Source organism: Aquarana catesbeiana, linkage group LG02 (assembly GCF_042186555.1).
Source record: "Aquarana catesbeiana isolate 2022-GZ linkage group LG02, ASM4218655v1, whole genome shotgun sequence".
Taxonomy (NCBI): domain Eukaryota; kingdom Metazoa; phylum Chordata; class Amphibia; order Anura; family Ranidae; genus Aquarana; species Aquarana catesbeiana.
The window spans coordinates 604,742,083-604,757,443 of record NC_133325.1 but is presented as its reverse complement, the minus strand read 5'-3'; the positions used below and the strand labels follow the sequence as shown (position 1 = coordinate 604,757,443).

At 42.8% G+C, this 15,361-nt stretch overlaps 1 protein-coding gene across 1 annotated transcript in view; it reads right to left on the bottom strand.

The window, feature by feature from the left end:
- RPGR (retinitis pigmentosa GTPase regulator) overlaps positions 1–15,361 on the bottom strand; it is a 196,397-nt gene that overhangs the window by 92,214 nt on the left and 88,822 nt on the right. The window contains exons 8-9 of the mRNA XM_073616341.1: positions 12,042–12,197; positions 6,623–6,747 (exon numbers count right to left, since the gene is read on the bottom strand). Of these exons, the coding sequence (XP_073472442.1) occupies positions 6,623–6,747; positions 12,042–12,197 (281 nt within the window). The remainder of the gene's footprint in view (positions 1–6,622; positions 6,748–12,041; positions 12,198–15,361) is intronic.

Here is a 15,361-nt window from a genome sequence, read left to right as displayed (position 1 = left end):
TCATCTTTCAAACAAACGAGCGCTTCCCGCGCGAGCCGACCCTCCGGGATAAGCGTGGAGGCAGGCTGGGGGTGGAGGAGGAAGGAGAGAGGCCAGCAGTGATGGGGCCTGCACCTAGCAATGGCGGCGGCGGTGATAGTGCGGTATACTACCGCCTTACAGACCACCTGCAGGGGAATATCCCTGAGGAGAGCCCCCCATCCTACCTGGAGTTCGGCTGGAGGAGCTTGTGCAGCGGGAAACACTGAGACAGTCAGCATGAGAAGGTATGTGCTCTTGGCAGCCCCCAGTGGCGACAATAGGCATAGCATGCATTTACTTTAAAGGAGAAATGTACTAGAATTTAAAAATTCTGTGGAATCTCCCTTACCTTATCCAGTTGCAGAGTTCTGTTATACAGACCCAATCTTCACCTCTCACGGTGGGCTCCGTTTGAAAAAACCTTCAGAGACTGGGGCCCCCTACGGATAGGGGGATCCACAGTTCTGGGCCTGTAAAGCACCCGGCCAGAAATAAGGCTAGAAAAACCATTTTCTGAAATGCGGGGTCCAGCTCTCTAAAAAGAGGAAGCATTACAGGTAAAACCTCATTTCTTCAGACACGAGGCCCGGGTACCATCCAATTCAGCCTAGAAAGGACACTTTGAAATGGATCCGGTTCGCCTGGCTTGCCCCAGTATAGGATATTCCCTTTGGAGCTCAGCACAGGACATCTTTACACGTCCAACACCTAAGACACTGGCTAAAAAAACTGAGGTAGCCCTGTAAGGGGAGGGATTATATAGGGGGTTGAACTTCCTGGTTAGGGTGTGCCAGTGTCCAATCACCTAGTGATACCCTATAACCCATCAGTTATTACTGAGGCTCTGTGTCCCGTGATGTACGAGAAAGAAAAACAATGAATCAGAAGCTTCTGATAATTTGTTATATATTTTTACATACAGCTAGTAAAAGCACCTGAATCAGTTTTAACATCAGCTTTATGTAGTTCCCTGTCCAGCAGCAATAAAACTGGAAGAGGAAAGAATAGCATGGAAGAAAAATCAGCATCTACTACACTAGCATGTGCCAAGAATGAACACGTAGACTGGAGTAGAGGGCAGAGTGTGGACCTCCTCAGTGTGCTGTTAGGACCTGGCTGTATGGTGTAACAGAGGTGCCTGGCTACATGCTATTACAAATGATTTGTCAGGCAAGACAGTTCTCATGCATGTAGTTGAAATAAGAACCCAACTGTTTTGAGCCCAGGTGTAACTTCACTAACCACTTGCGGACCGCACGCCCACAATGTACTGCGGACGGGAGGCCCATACAGGCAAAGCAATGTACTGGTATGTCGCAGGCTGTTTAGGAATTTAGGGTGCACGCATGTGTGCCCCCTTTGCCGACACCTGCTGTGATTGTACACAGCGGGAGTCTGTCAGCAGGCCCACAAGGCTCTGTACAGAGGAAATAATCTCTTTGTTTCTTAACCCTGTAATGCAGGAATAAGAAACAAAATAGATCTTTAGTAAAAATTAGCACACATTACACATTGTTAGGCACACATTTAACCCCTTGATTACCCGAGATGTTAACCCCTTCCCAGCCAGTGGCATTAGTACAGTAGTACAGTGACATTGTATAGTATTAGCACTGATTACTGCATTAGTGTCACTGGTTATGTCAGTGGCAGGTAGTTCCCACCCAGCGTCAGTTAATGTTAGATTTCCCGCTGCATTATCGCAGTTCCATTGTAAGTCGCTGATCACCGCCATTTGTAGTATAATTTTTTTTAATACAAATTCAAGTATATGTACCATAGTTTGTAGACGTTTTTACTTGCAAACCAATCAATATACACTTATTGGAATTTTTGTTTTACCAAAGATGTAGCAGAATACATTTTAGCCTACATTTATTAAGACATTTTGATATTTATTTATTTTTTATTGGATAAGTTTTTTAGCAGAAAGTAAAAAATACTGTTTGTTTTTTTTCAAAATATTCAGTCTTTTTTCTTTATAGAGTAAAACATAAAAAACCCAATGCTGATCAAATACCACCAAAATAAAGCTCTATTTGTGTGAAATAAAATATATGCATTTTGTTTGGGTACAGCGTTGCATGACCGCGTAATTACCGGATAAAGTAGCGCAGTGCTAAATAGGAAAAAATGACCTGGTTATAAAGGGAGCTGAGGGGGTAACAAAAAGGAGACATTTGCCATTTGGGTTCTTAGAGGGATGAGTTGCATACCATTTTAAAAATGGTATGTGCACCAATAATTTAAAAACAGAAATGGCTCCCCCAGAAAAATGTAATCAGAAGTTGGTAACTTTTCGACACAAAAATTGCTCTTTACATTATTTTACTACCAAGGGCCAAGGAAGTGTTTACTATGGGACTTATCTAGAAATAAAGAAAAAGCTGCGCCAAACCAAATAAAATAATAAATGCAATGAAGTGACCAAAGCAGCTGACACACAATTAAACCAGGTCCACTAAGTATACAAAAAACCAAAGTGCAGCGCTAGGAGTATCCAGTATATACTAGACACATATGTGAAAAACAAATAAAATACAGGCATGCCCCTGTTGAAGACTATTCAGTCGAAACGCGTAGGGATAGCATTTTCAGCTTCCCACATTGCCATTTTTAATCTTTTTGTGATCACTTTTATTTATATGGTTTTTATCCAATAAATCCCATTTTTTGACCTACACTATGTGGAGCTTCTTTTTTTCTTTTTCCATGGCCCTATTTTGAACTGCTGTCTTTGGATTTTCCCAGTCCGTAATTGGAGGACGTATGCAGGAGCTGTTCGACTTCCACCTGTGATCATCGCTTCCTTTCGGTGACCGTGGCCTGTGGGATACCATCCGGCTGGATATCACGGGAGATCATCCCCTTATGCCTATTTGACGCACTGCTATACGGTATGTGCGTCCTACGGATCCAGTAAGGGTATCCATTTATACTCATTGGAGATCTATGTGCTGTGGTATCTGCTGTCGCCTTCCCATCTGAGTGCACACGCGCCTCCCAGTGTCTACTGTTACCCTCCGTTTGAAGAAGACACCTTTCTTTACCTCACATGTTATGGACTTTCACCATTTGCTGTCCTGGTTTTTTTATTTGGACACTCCAATTAAAGCAGGGCTTTTGCCTGGCTTTTCACATTTGATGGTGTTATATGTATATGTTCAATAATTATTTTATTTGTTTTTCACATATGTGTCTAGTATATACTGGATACTCCTAGCGCTGTACTTTGTTTTTTTGTATACTATGGGACTTGGCAGTGGCCAGAAGTTATTAGTCACTGTGATCTGCCTCAAACCAAGAAATAATAATTTAAAAATCACTGAGCAGGGAGAGCTCCATCGTGGACTGGTAAAGTTCTCCTTTAAATTTAAGTACAAGATTTATTTGTATATTAGAGTATCTACATGTAAGGGTGGCCACAAACAAATCAGCCTAAGATCCTTCCCCTAATTCACTGGTCCATACAACTCTTAGGCAACTCTTTCATTTATAGTGGTGATATTGATGCTTTTGACCATAGAAAGAATCCTTAGTCGCTCAAAAAGGTAGCTAACATGTACAAAATCGTCTCTGTGATCTGGCCAATCCTATCTATTTATAAGGTCCTGGTATCACCGGAAAAAGGTGTGGGAAACCAACATTCCGTGTGCGTTTTCTGCACTGTGTTCAAAACACACTGCAGTTGTGATCAGCAGCTGGTGTCAATTTTATCGACACCCCAAATGCAGGACGCACTGTGCGTTTGTCTTCAGCGGATCGCATGGTACAGAAATACCATGCGATCTGGTTGTAGTACATATCCAAAATTAGTGCATGTCCTACTTTTAGTGCAGTGCAGTGTGTTTTGAGCCCATTCAAAATGGGCAGGCTTGAATTACACCACACTGAACTACATGTGAATCGCCTTAGAGGAGATAAGATGATACGAAGATACAAATGTATCTCTTTAGTTAGGCTGGAGAGTCACACAAAAAATAGCAGCATGTTTCAGCACTACAGAGGGTGGCCGGATTTTACTCCAAGAAAACCTGTCAAAGAAACATCTGCCTAACAATGATTAATGCAATGACCACGGTTTGGTAAAAAAAAGTACATATAATGCCAGGTTAGTTTTGGTGCCATAAATAAAGATAAACATGTGTCATAAATAAAAGATAATTCATTCAAAATCAACTTCCTGTACTCCCTCTGCTTATGGCAGGTTTACTGAACCTTATGAAGAGCGAGGGCTACCTAAGTGATTCGGTAACTGGTCATGGGCCACAATGAACTATGGGGTTTTGCCACCCCCCAAACCACAAATGTAAATGAGCCCTTACTGAGCCATAGACTTCTGTTACATATTTCAGGTGTGGTGCACTTTCTGAAAGTGGACCAAAACTTCTACATTTAGGCCCCTTTCACACTGGGGCGGGGGTAAAGCTCCGCTATTTTTAGCGGCACTTTACAGTCGTATTTGCGGAGGTATTCGGCCGCTAGCGGGGCGCTTTTAACCCCTGCTAGCGGCCGAAAAAGGGTTAAAACCACCCGCAAAGCGCTGCTGCAGCAGCGCTTTGCCAGCGGTATAGCCACGCTGCCCCATTGATATCAATGGGCAGGAGTGGTGGAGGAACGGTATACACACCGCTCCAAAGATGCTGCTAGCAGGACTTTTTTTTACCGTCCTGCCAGCGCACCACTCCAGTGTGAAAGCCCTTGGGCTTTCAGATTGGAGAGACTGCAGCTCTTTCAGGGCGCTTTGCAGGTGCTATTTTTAGCGCTGTAGCGCCTGCAAAGCGCTCCAGTGTGAAAGGGGTCTGAGGAGTTCTGGTGCACGTTCAGAAAGTGCACCAAACCTGCAGGATATAATAGAAGTCTATGGATCAGTGCACCTAACCTGCAGAAAAGCAGCAGGCGCACTGCGGATCAGTGTGAAAGCAGCCTAATAAACCTTTTTTTAATAAATGCTAATACGACCATTACAAAAGTCCAGTGTATGTGATGTTTAATATACTGACCACCTTTTCCTCTTCTAGCTTCTGCTGGCATCACTCTCCAGGCTGCAAGAAAGGTCCCAGGCAAAGTGCACTTGGTATCACTCCGCCTGGGACAGTAGCCAGCGCTACAGAGGAAACATTAGCTTATGCAGCTCCTGCTCCCTCCACGGCCTCCTGTTACCTTCACGCCTGACGCCGGCACAATGAACTCTGATGCTCTGGGATGCGGGTTTGCAACCTGTTGATCGTAATCTGGGCTTGCCGAACAGCCATCACAGAGCATGCGCATGTGATTTCCTGGTTTGAGGTCGCGGGCCACAGGTTATGCACCCTCGGCTTATGGTCATACTCCCTTTGCTCAGGATTTTACTGCTATTGTGACCCTGATTTGTGGATTTAGTTACTTGAGGAAATCAAACCAAACTTTACCTTTAAAAACAAACTTATAGTTGATACTTACCTTACTGGTAACAAAAGAGTACTGCACCTAGTTCTTACAGAAAAGTACATCTTCTAAAGCTAGGTGATGCGGGGATAACTCATCAGCTACTAAAAAATAGTTTAGATGGGCTCAGGGCCGGCCCAATACATTGTGCTGCCTGGGCCCAAGAATTAAATGCTGCCCCCCCCCCAAAGAAAAAAAAATCACGCCCACCAAAAGGCCCCCACATTCATTTTTTTTATATAACTAAAATTTAATTTAACAGAAAATCTGATTAAAAATGTCATAAATATATTCCCGATTTTGTAGAAGATTTTGTAGAAGTTATAACTTTTACGCAAGAGGATAGGAGTTTCACACTAAGGCCGATATTGAGCTTTGTGAAACTGTGTGTGACACTGTCATGTAATTTAACTTCATGCAGAGAGAGACCAGCTGTCAAAATTAATCAATGATGTCGGGGGTGGGCGGGACCCAGCAGCTATCAAACACCAGCCAATAGGATGGAATCTGTGGGGGGCCGCTATGTGTATGTGGCCCCGCCCCCTTAAGCAGCCCAATCATTGGCTGGTGTTTGACAGCTGCTGGGTCCCACCCACGCTGGGTCCCACCAACCCCAGGTCCTGCCCACCCCCGTCATCAACCCTTATTTTTTGACAGCTGGTCTCTCTTTGATGTCGGGGGTGGGCAGGACACAGCAGCAAATGATTGGGCTGCTTAAGAAAGGGGGCAGGGCCACATACACGTAGCGGCACACCCAGATCCCATCCCATTGGCTGGTGTTTGATAGCACACTCAGAGGATCTTACAAGCAGAACGATGTGCTCAGTGTGAAACTGTCTCATAGGTAGCAGGGGCTGCACACTCATTGAATGTAACATGTCGCAGCAGTCCCATAGGCCGCCCCTCCTAAAATGCCACCTGGGACCATGGGCCCACTGTGTCCCATGGTAGGGCTGGCCCTGGATGGGCTGCATTTTATGATAATAGAAAATATAATTAGGCAATGTGCATTCTTGCCACTACTAGCTAGAATGATTTTATTACCATGTTAACCATCTGCTTCAGATGTGATCCACTATATTTTCTTGTTCAGCTTAATGCCAATTAAACACAAAGCAAAACTTAGCCAAAAAAAAAAAAAAAAAAAGGTGAAGCATAAAACGTTTGTTTATACCGACTGGACGGTGAACTTCAGAAAATTCCTACACAATGTAGGTAAAAACTGATTAGTGAAAGTCTCTTCTCCTAATCCAAGCTTGCCATATCGTCCATCACCAAAAGTATAAAGAAGGCCCTTATCTGAAACAGAAAAAAAATATTATATAAATAAGAAATATGAGGAGAAATCAGCAGACCAAGCAACTGTGTAATGATCAAGCATTTTCCACGCATTATGTTAACATAGCCCTTTGCACGTTTTAATTGTATTTTCAATAGCCAGAGCACATACACCTCTAAACAAAAAAAAAGGAACAAACAAACAAACAATTTTCAGCTGAATGCGTTTGCTTTTGAAAAGGGACACTGTAAAGGTTTTGGTTTAGCCCTCATGCACACAGACTGTTAAAATAACGTTATGAAAACGCCAGTATCTTTGCAGTGATTTTTTTAAACTTTTTTCAGCTTTGTTCAGCGTTTTTGCAATAGCGGTTTTTAGCGGTTTTCCGCGTTAGCGTTTTTTAGCGTTTTTTTTTTTTTTTTCAAAAATTTTTTTTTTTTCAATAAAAACGTTAAAAAATGTTGGTGAATAACGTTTTTGAGCGTTTTTCAGCGTTACAGCGTTTTTACAGCTGAAAAACGTCTCTCAGAACCCACTGGTCCTGGGTTTTTTTTACAGCTTAAAAATGCCTATGCCACTTGCAGCTCAAAAACGGCTAGGTGGGCATGAAGCCATAGACTAACATAGACAGGCCTTTTTAAGCTGCAAAAAAAGCTCAAAAAAGCAGCTGTAAAAACGTCTGTGTGCATGAGGACTTAATCTTATTTTAAGTTTTGTAGTTCTTCATGTTTTCTCTCTATAAGTTCTTTCCTACATATATACAAAATCTTTGTTTGACAAACATTTACCGCTGTGTGCACTAATGAAGTAGAATTGACAAAGCACAAAGAACTTACTAAACAGGACAGAGCAGTGTTTTCAACTGAAGCTTCGAAGAGAGTGGTGTGAAAAAAGCAAGATGCAAGCAAATGGAAGTAGACGAGTGCATGGTAATTCAGGTCAGGTGAGCGTGCAAGTTTTAGTGGCGCTAATGAAAAACAAGGAAGTCTGGAAAACATGTCAAAATTAGTCCACAGATCCACCTGCTAGCTGAGTATCAGAATAATTCATAAGTTACCTGACTAAAAAGATGAAAATACGTTTTTTTTTCTAGTCCTGACCATAAAAGACAAAACCACAATACATTGACTTTAAGAGTGCTTTCACACTCACAGTGCCCGGGTGTCGGCGGTAAAGCGGAGCTATTTTTAGCGCTGCTCTACCTTCGTTTTAGCAGTGCTATTTGCCCGCTAGTGGCTGAAAAAGGGTTAAATCCGCCCGCAAAACACCACTGCAGCGGCGCTTTGCCGGCGGTATGGCAGCGCTGCCCAAATGATTTCAATGGGCAGGAGCGGTGGAGGAGCGGTGTATTCACCGCTCCTCCACCGCTGCAAAGAAGCTGCTGGCAGGACTTTTTGTGAGGCCCTGCCAGCGCAGCGCCCCAGTATGAAAGCACTCAGGCTTTCACACTGGGATTGCAGATGAGGCTTTTTTCAGGTGCTTTATAGGTGCTATTTTTAGCGCTAAAGCGCCTGAAAAATGCCTCAGTGTGAAAGGGGTCTAAATGATAATGTTATGTAGCCTCTCCAATTTCCTCAGTTACGCTACAAACAATATGAACATATGCTCTACTGTAGTCTGTCATAACTCTTCATGCTAAACCCATCTGTTTAGATACAGTGAATGAAAAAAGTATTTGATCCCCTGCTGATTTTGTATGTTTGCCCACTGACAAAGAAATGATCAGTCTATAATTTTAATGGTAGGTTTATTTTAACAGTGAGACAATAGCAACAAAAAAAATCCAGAAAAATGCATTAAAAAAAAAAGTTATAAAATTGATTTGCATTTTAATGAGTGAAATAAGTATTTGACCCCTTTGCAAAACATGACTTAGTACTTGGCAAAATCCTTGTTGGCAATCACAGAGGTCAGATGTTTCTTGTAGTTGGCCACCAGGTTTGCACACATCTCAGGAGAAATTCTGTCCACCTCCTCTTTGCATATCCTCTCCATGTCATTAAAGGGTAAAGTTCACCTTTACAGGAAACTCTGTAAGGTGAACTTACACAGGTCCCTCTCCTCGCCTACCGCTGACCTGGACCGCGGTAATCTCTGGTTCTAAGCCCCGGTATATACGCACCAGGTGTTCAGGGCTTAGATATCCTCTCAGCTGAAAGTCCAAAACGTCCCTCGTCAGGGGGATGTTTTGGAGCATTGTAATTGGTCAGTGCCATCACATGGGCAGTGCCGACCAATTAACAGCAGCATAGACCGTCCTGTCAGCTATTAAATATGCCCGGGTGGATGGAGAGAGGATTTCTAAGTTGAGTTGATGCCAAAGAGCTTGATTTTGGTCTCATCTGACCACAACACTTTCACCCAGTTCTCCTCTGAGAACATCATTCAGATGTTCATTAGCAAATTTCAGACCAGGCTATACATGTGCTTTCTTGAGCAGGGGGACCTTGCAGGCGCTGCAGGATCTCAGTCCTTCCCGGCGTAGTGTGTTACCAATTGTTATCTTGGTGACTATGGTCCCAGCTGCCTTGAGATCATTGACAAGATTCTCCCTTGTAGTTCTGGGCCGATTCCTCACCGTTCTCATGATCACTGAAACTCCACGAGGTGAGATTTGCATGGAGCCCCAGACCGAGGGAGATTGACAGTTATTTTGTGTCTCTTTCATTTGCGAATAATCGCACCAACTGTTGTCACCCTCCCACCAAACTGCTTGGCGATGGCCTTGTAGCCCATTCCAGCCTTGTGTAGGTCTACAATCTTGTCTCTGACATCCTTGGACAGGTCTTTGGTCTTCGCCATGGTGAAGAGATGGGAATCTGATTGATTGCTTCTGTGGACAGGACAGGTGTCTTTTAGAGAGTTCCTTTAAGAGAGCGCTCCCAATCTCAGCTCGTTACCTGTATTAAAAGACACCTGGGAGCCAGAAACCTTGTTAATTGATAGGGGATCAAATACTTATTTCACTCATTAAAATGCAAATCAATTTATACCTTTTTTAAATGCATTTTTCTGGATATTTTTGCTGTTATTCTGTCTCTCACTGTTAAAATAAACCTACCACCATTAAAATGATAGACTGATCATTTCTTTGTCAGTGGGCAAATGTACAAAATCAGCATGGGATCAAATACTTTCTCTCACTGTATATTTTTGCTCCTAGAGTGTTTTATCTAGAGACTTGGCCACAATGTACCAGTTTTTATTGGTAGAAAGGATTGTAGGTGAAATCTGAAATCACAACTCCTTAAAGCGGAGTTCTACCCAAAAATGGAAGCTTTAACTTTAAGTACTCCTCGTCCCCTGACACAATTGGCATGTCATTTTTTTTTTGGGGGGGGGGGGGGGATGGGTGCTGGGTATCTGGTTTGGAGTGGGACTTCCTGTCCCACTTCCTTCTTCCGGGCTTCTAATCACCTAGACAATTCCTAGGCGGCCCCTCCCTCCAGGCAATGTTCTGGGACACGTGGCAGGTCCCAGAACATTGCCTGGCCATTGACGGAGCGCAGCGCGGCTTGCGCAATGCGCGCCCGGCTGTGGAGCCGCAAACCGTCACAACCGGGCACCCACACTCACAATGTCAGCGCCGACGGAGAGGAGGGGGAGAGAATGGAGGCTTTGGGCGGCCGCATCGCTGGACCGTGGGACAGGTGAGTGTCTGTTTATTAAAAGTCAGCAGCTATACTTTTTGTAGCTGCTGACTTTTAATAAGCTAAAAAACAGTGGAACTCCGCTTTAAGGGCTTGTTTACACTTACTTCAAAATGAGGTATTGAATGCGCATTTTTAAAGCACTCTGAATGCCAATCAGAGCCCCTGTCACTAAATTAAATGGTTACCTTACAGTCCTGTTCACATGGTTGTGTTTGCCTTGCTTCAAAAATTATACCCCATATCGCTTTCTTGGTGCTTCAGGGCGTCTGCAAAGCCTCCACGGAAGTCTATGACAATAGTTGCTTACAGCACCTGAAGCTTTTGAGGTGCTTTTATTCTGTTAGCTTCACTTTGTTTTGGAGGTATTGCAGGTATGAGCTATCCCAGGATGCACTGGGAATCCAAAAAGCAAACCGAAAAGATGTAATCAGCAGTCAGCTCTGGTCCATGTGTTTATATTCTGGAAGTGTCTGGTGCAGACGTTATATCTGGTGTACAATGTGGAGCAGCAGGAAGATGAGCGGGGTCCAGACTGGAGCGGAGCAACTAGCAGAGGGCATGCATGGTGTGCAACATAGGAACGCTACAGCAGCAGGTGAGCAGTGAGCTGAGAGGACTGAATGGCAGAGGATCAGCAGAGCTGGGGGAACCAGAGCAGGAGAAACTAGCAGATGCCACACGTGGTGAACAGAGTGGGAGCAATATAGCGAGAGGTGAGCAGTGACAGGAGAGCGAGAAGGATCAACAAACCAGAGGATCAGCCGAGCTGGGGGTTACTACTGAGCAGGGGATCAGCAAAGCTGGGGGTACTACTGAGCAAGGGATCTGCTGAACGAGGGTACTAATAAGCTAGGAATCTGCTGAACAAGGGTACTAATGAGCTGGAGAGCTTCTTAGTGGGGGTACTACTGGGCCAGGGTACTGGTACTTGGATCCTTTAAAGAAAGAAGCAATTACACTTTGCTACAATGTAAAGTAGTGAGTGTACAGCTTGTATAACAGTGTAAATTTGCCGTCCCCTCAAAATAACTCAACACACAGCCATTATTGTCTAAACCGCTGGCAACAAAAGTGAATACACCCCTACAAAGTTTATTTACCTTAATGCAGAGAATGCATTAAGGTAAAAAAACAAAAAAACAATAAGAGCAACTTTAAAAAGGGATCAACTTCTAGTATGAAGAAAAATTCCTTCTGTATTTTGCAGCCTAAGTCCGGGAGTAAAAAAAATAAAATAATTCACCCTTGCAGTGGGCAAGAGTTAAATGCTTGTAATGTTTGGGGAGTCCTTACCTTATTCCTCATTCCAACAGGGTCCCTCAGGCGCTGTGACCGTTCCCCAACAGGCTGTAAGCTGCAAGCCCTGTAAGCTGCAACTAGCTCCAGTCGCACATATGCCTCTTCAGCATACAGTACAAGGTTAATGTCCCTTTATTGTGCATAATAGTGCTGAGGCACCAGCCAGCTAGAGTGGGGGTGTATATAGAATATTGCTCGACTCTGCATAGCAATTACCACTTTTAACAAATTACTACCTTATTTAGCACAGAAACACAAATGTAACACCAAGTGATAGCTAGTGTTCTGTAATACAGCACAAGAACAGTATCTGCATCACAAAGCAGTTTCGTATTGTGAAATGTATATTATGGCTTACCCACCTGTAATTACTGCAGTGTGGTTTTCCCCGCAAGCAACAAATCGAACTCTATGTGGCTTCAAAGCATCCACTACTTTGGGTGTAGGCGTTTCAAAAATAAAAGTGCCATGTCCTAGTTGTCCAAACTGACCAAGACCAAATGTATAGACTTCTGTGTCTGAAAAAAGGGAAAAGAAAGCCATCAATAGAGCTAGTCACAAAAGAAAAAAAAAAAAAAAAAAAAGATTATATACATGCAGTGTGTGTGTGTGTATACACACGCACACACAAATACACAACAGTATACACCAGTGGTTACATTTTTAAACACTGTTGCTAATTCAGATCTAGGTGTTACATGCTAGATTCCTATTAATTTTTTATTATTTATTTTTATTCATTTTTATTATTATATTCATGTGACTTTATTTTGAACTACTTTCTCCACGATTCCAAATGTCGCCTACATGCTGTGGCTATTATGAAGCCAAATGCTTTGGCACACCACCTAGTTAACGCACAAAAACAAACAAATTTGGGGAGTCCAAGTGCAAGGCGGTGGAGACTTTATTGCCTGGAAGGATGGGGCCAAGATACACTATACTAATGAGAAAGGTTACAATTTGAATCTCCCAGAGTAGAGACAAACTGGTGATTCAGCTTAATGGATAATTAACGATCAGCAGCGACTGGATTTAAAAAGACAGCTACAGATTTGTTTTAAAAATCAAGTTTGTATTGAGCCTAGCACACAGATTAAATCGGCAATATAAATGCTATAATTAATTTCCATATAAACTTAAAGGATAAATCCACCTTTTGCAAAAAAATAATAGTAATAATAATAATAATAATAAATGCACATATATTTGCAGAAAAAACAATGTGCATTCATTTTTCTTTTCGCAAATGAGCCCACAAAGCGTTGCAACTGCTGGTGCATTGCAATGCCAGGCTCCTGCAGACTCTTCCTTCTGATCCATGTCTGTACTGAGTTACAGGACTTTCAAATAGTAAGCTGGAGGAAGTGTCAGTGTTTGGTGCCATGTTACACCCTAAATATAAATGCAGCATACAACTTGGTCTAAAAATGTGGAGTTAGCGTTTTAAGATTTTGACATTGCCCAATTTTAATCTGTTGCTAAACAAACCAAAATGGTGGCCATTTACATCACCACTGACCATCCAGGCTCCCGTGGAGCTCCATGATGAGCATGCAAATGCTGCTAAATCTCCACACCAGTATTCTTGTTCCTCCACAGAAGCCTGGATGGTCAGTTAGTAATTATATAAGTGGCCGCCATTTTTGCTGACTTTAGCAACAGTTAAGTTAGGTACACAGTGTCAAAAAGCTTAGTTTATGTGAAAAAAAAAGTATAGTATTTATAATGCTGATTTAATACATGCGCTAGGATCATTGTAAAATTGATTTCGAAAACAAAAAGGTGCAGCTGGCATTTAAAATTACATTGTCATATAATATTGCATTCATTAGGTATAGACCATCTCTTTGGCTTTATTACACAGATACCCTTTTCCTCCTGTACAGATTAAAAATAAATAAATAAATAAAAAGCTCTCAAAGCACATGCGCAGTACCTACTACAGTGCTTTTTTAAGGCGATACTAAACATTCCTTTTTTTTTTTCATTAAACAAACAAGTTATACTTACCTGCTCTGTGGAATAGTTTTGCATACAACAGCCCCGATCCTCCGCATTGCTCGCTCCAAAGTCCTGCTCTGTGTGTCCATAAGACACAAAGAATGGGGCTTGAACCCACCCCCGCTCCCTCCTCACTGGCTGTGATGGACAACAATGGGAGCCAATAGCTCCCCCTGCCTGTCTCTAAGTCAATGAGGGCCGAGAGAGCCTCAGCTCTAGTGCACATCGCTGGATCAAGATTGGGCTCAGGTAAGAATTACGGGGGCTGGGGGGTGCTGCATGCAGAAGGTTTTTTTACCTTGCTTACAATGAATGAAGGTAAAAAACTTCTGCCTTTACAAACACTTTAACCTTTTCGCCCGCCAAGTCCGTAAGTCGTACGGACCTAACGACGGGGGGTATCGCACACAATCCGGTGACTGCAGCCACTGGGATTATGTGTGAAACTGATGGCAGACTCCTGCCTGTCAGGTGAGAGCATTCGAGCGGCTCTGATGCCGCCCGATTGCTCTCACACACCCCCCGGGTACCGGCGCCCTGCCATGCTTACCGGGCCCCACTTGCCCATCGGCGGGCCTGGGATCTCCATGGCGGGTTCCGGCGGGTAGAGGAGTGGACACACGTCTGCTCTCCTCCCCTTCTTCTTGTGACCCGGAAAGCGACGTCTCCGACGTCAGTTCCGGGTCAATCTCTCGGTGTCCCTGGCTCGCTTTGCTGGGAAAGGATGTTTTGCAATGCGATTTGCTTTGCAAAACATTCAGTGGAGTACAGGGGAGACATGCAGGGTCTTTTAGACCCTGCATATCTCAAAGAGAATCTGTCACCTAAAAATCATCACATCACGTTTGTCCCCTATGTGATGGAAAAAAAAAAAAAAAAAGAAAGTAAATTTTTTTTTTTCATTTTTACAAAAGAATAAAGTTACACTGAAGCACATAAAATCCCCCTCCACATATACACACACGCAGGAACGTAAATGCATGCGTCGGGGCGCCTACGCATGAAAATGTCGATTGCAATACACGTTACACATCGCTGCGCACGCCTAAACTGATACCTATAGGGGGGCTTTGAAGCATCGCCTATAGAATATAGAGGGTAATGAAGTTTGTCGCTATTTCATGGGTGTGCATAAATTTAAGGTTTGGCATGTTGGGTATTTACTTGGTCTTAACCTTGTCTTTTATATTTTACCAAAAATGTAGGTAATTTATAGTCTTCGTTTGCCCTAAAATTCATGTTAGTGTGTTTTTTACTGAAATTTTGCATTTCCTAGACCTTTGCGGTAATATCGCATGACATAAAAAATTGCAACTACCACTATTTTATTCTCTAGGGTGTCTGCATTCAGAAAATATATATTTGTGGGTTTTGTGTAATCTTCAGACCTAAAATGATTTTGTAAACACGTGTGCAAAAAACGTAAAAACGGCTCTGGCAGCAAAAGGGTTAAGCAAGTATTACCAAAGGATGAATACATTGAAAGTCAAGGAGCAGATGTAAAAATAACCAGCTGAAAAAAATAGTACATTTAAACATATTTCAAACATTAAAAGGGGAACTGCATTCTTCTTGATATACTATATATGTGAAGAGAAGAGAACGGCTTAATGTAAATATAAGTAACTTGTTAGTATATTAAATCCTCGTTTCTGTGTTAATTTTGTGAATATGTCTA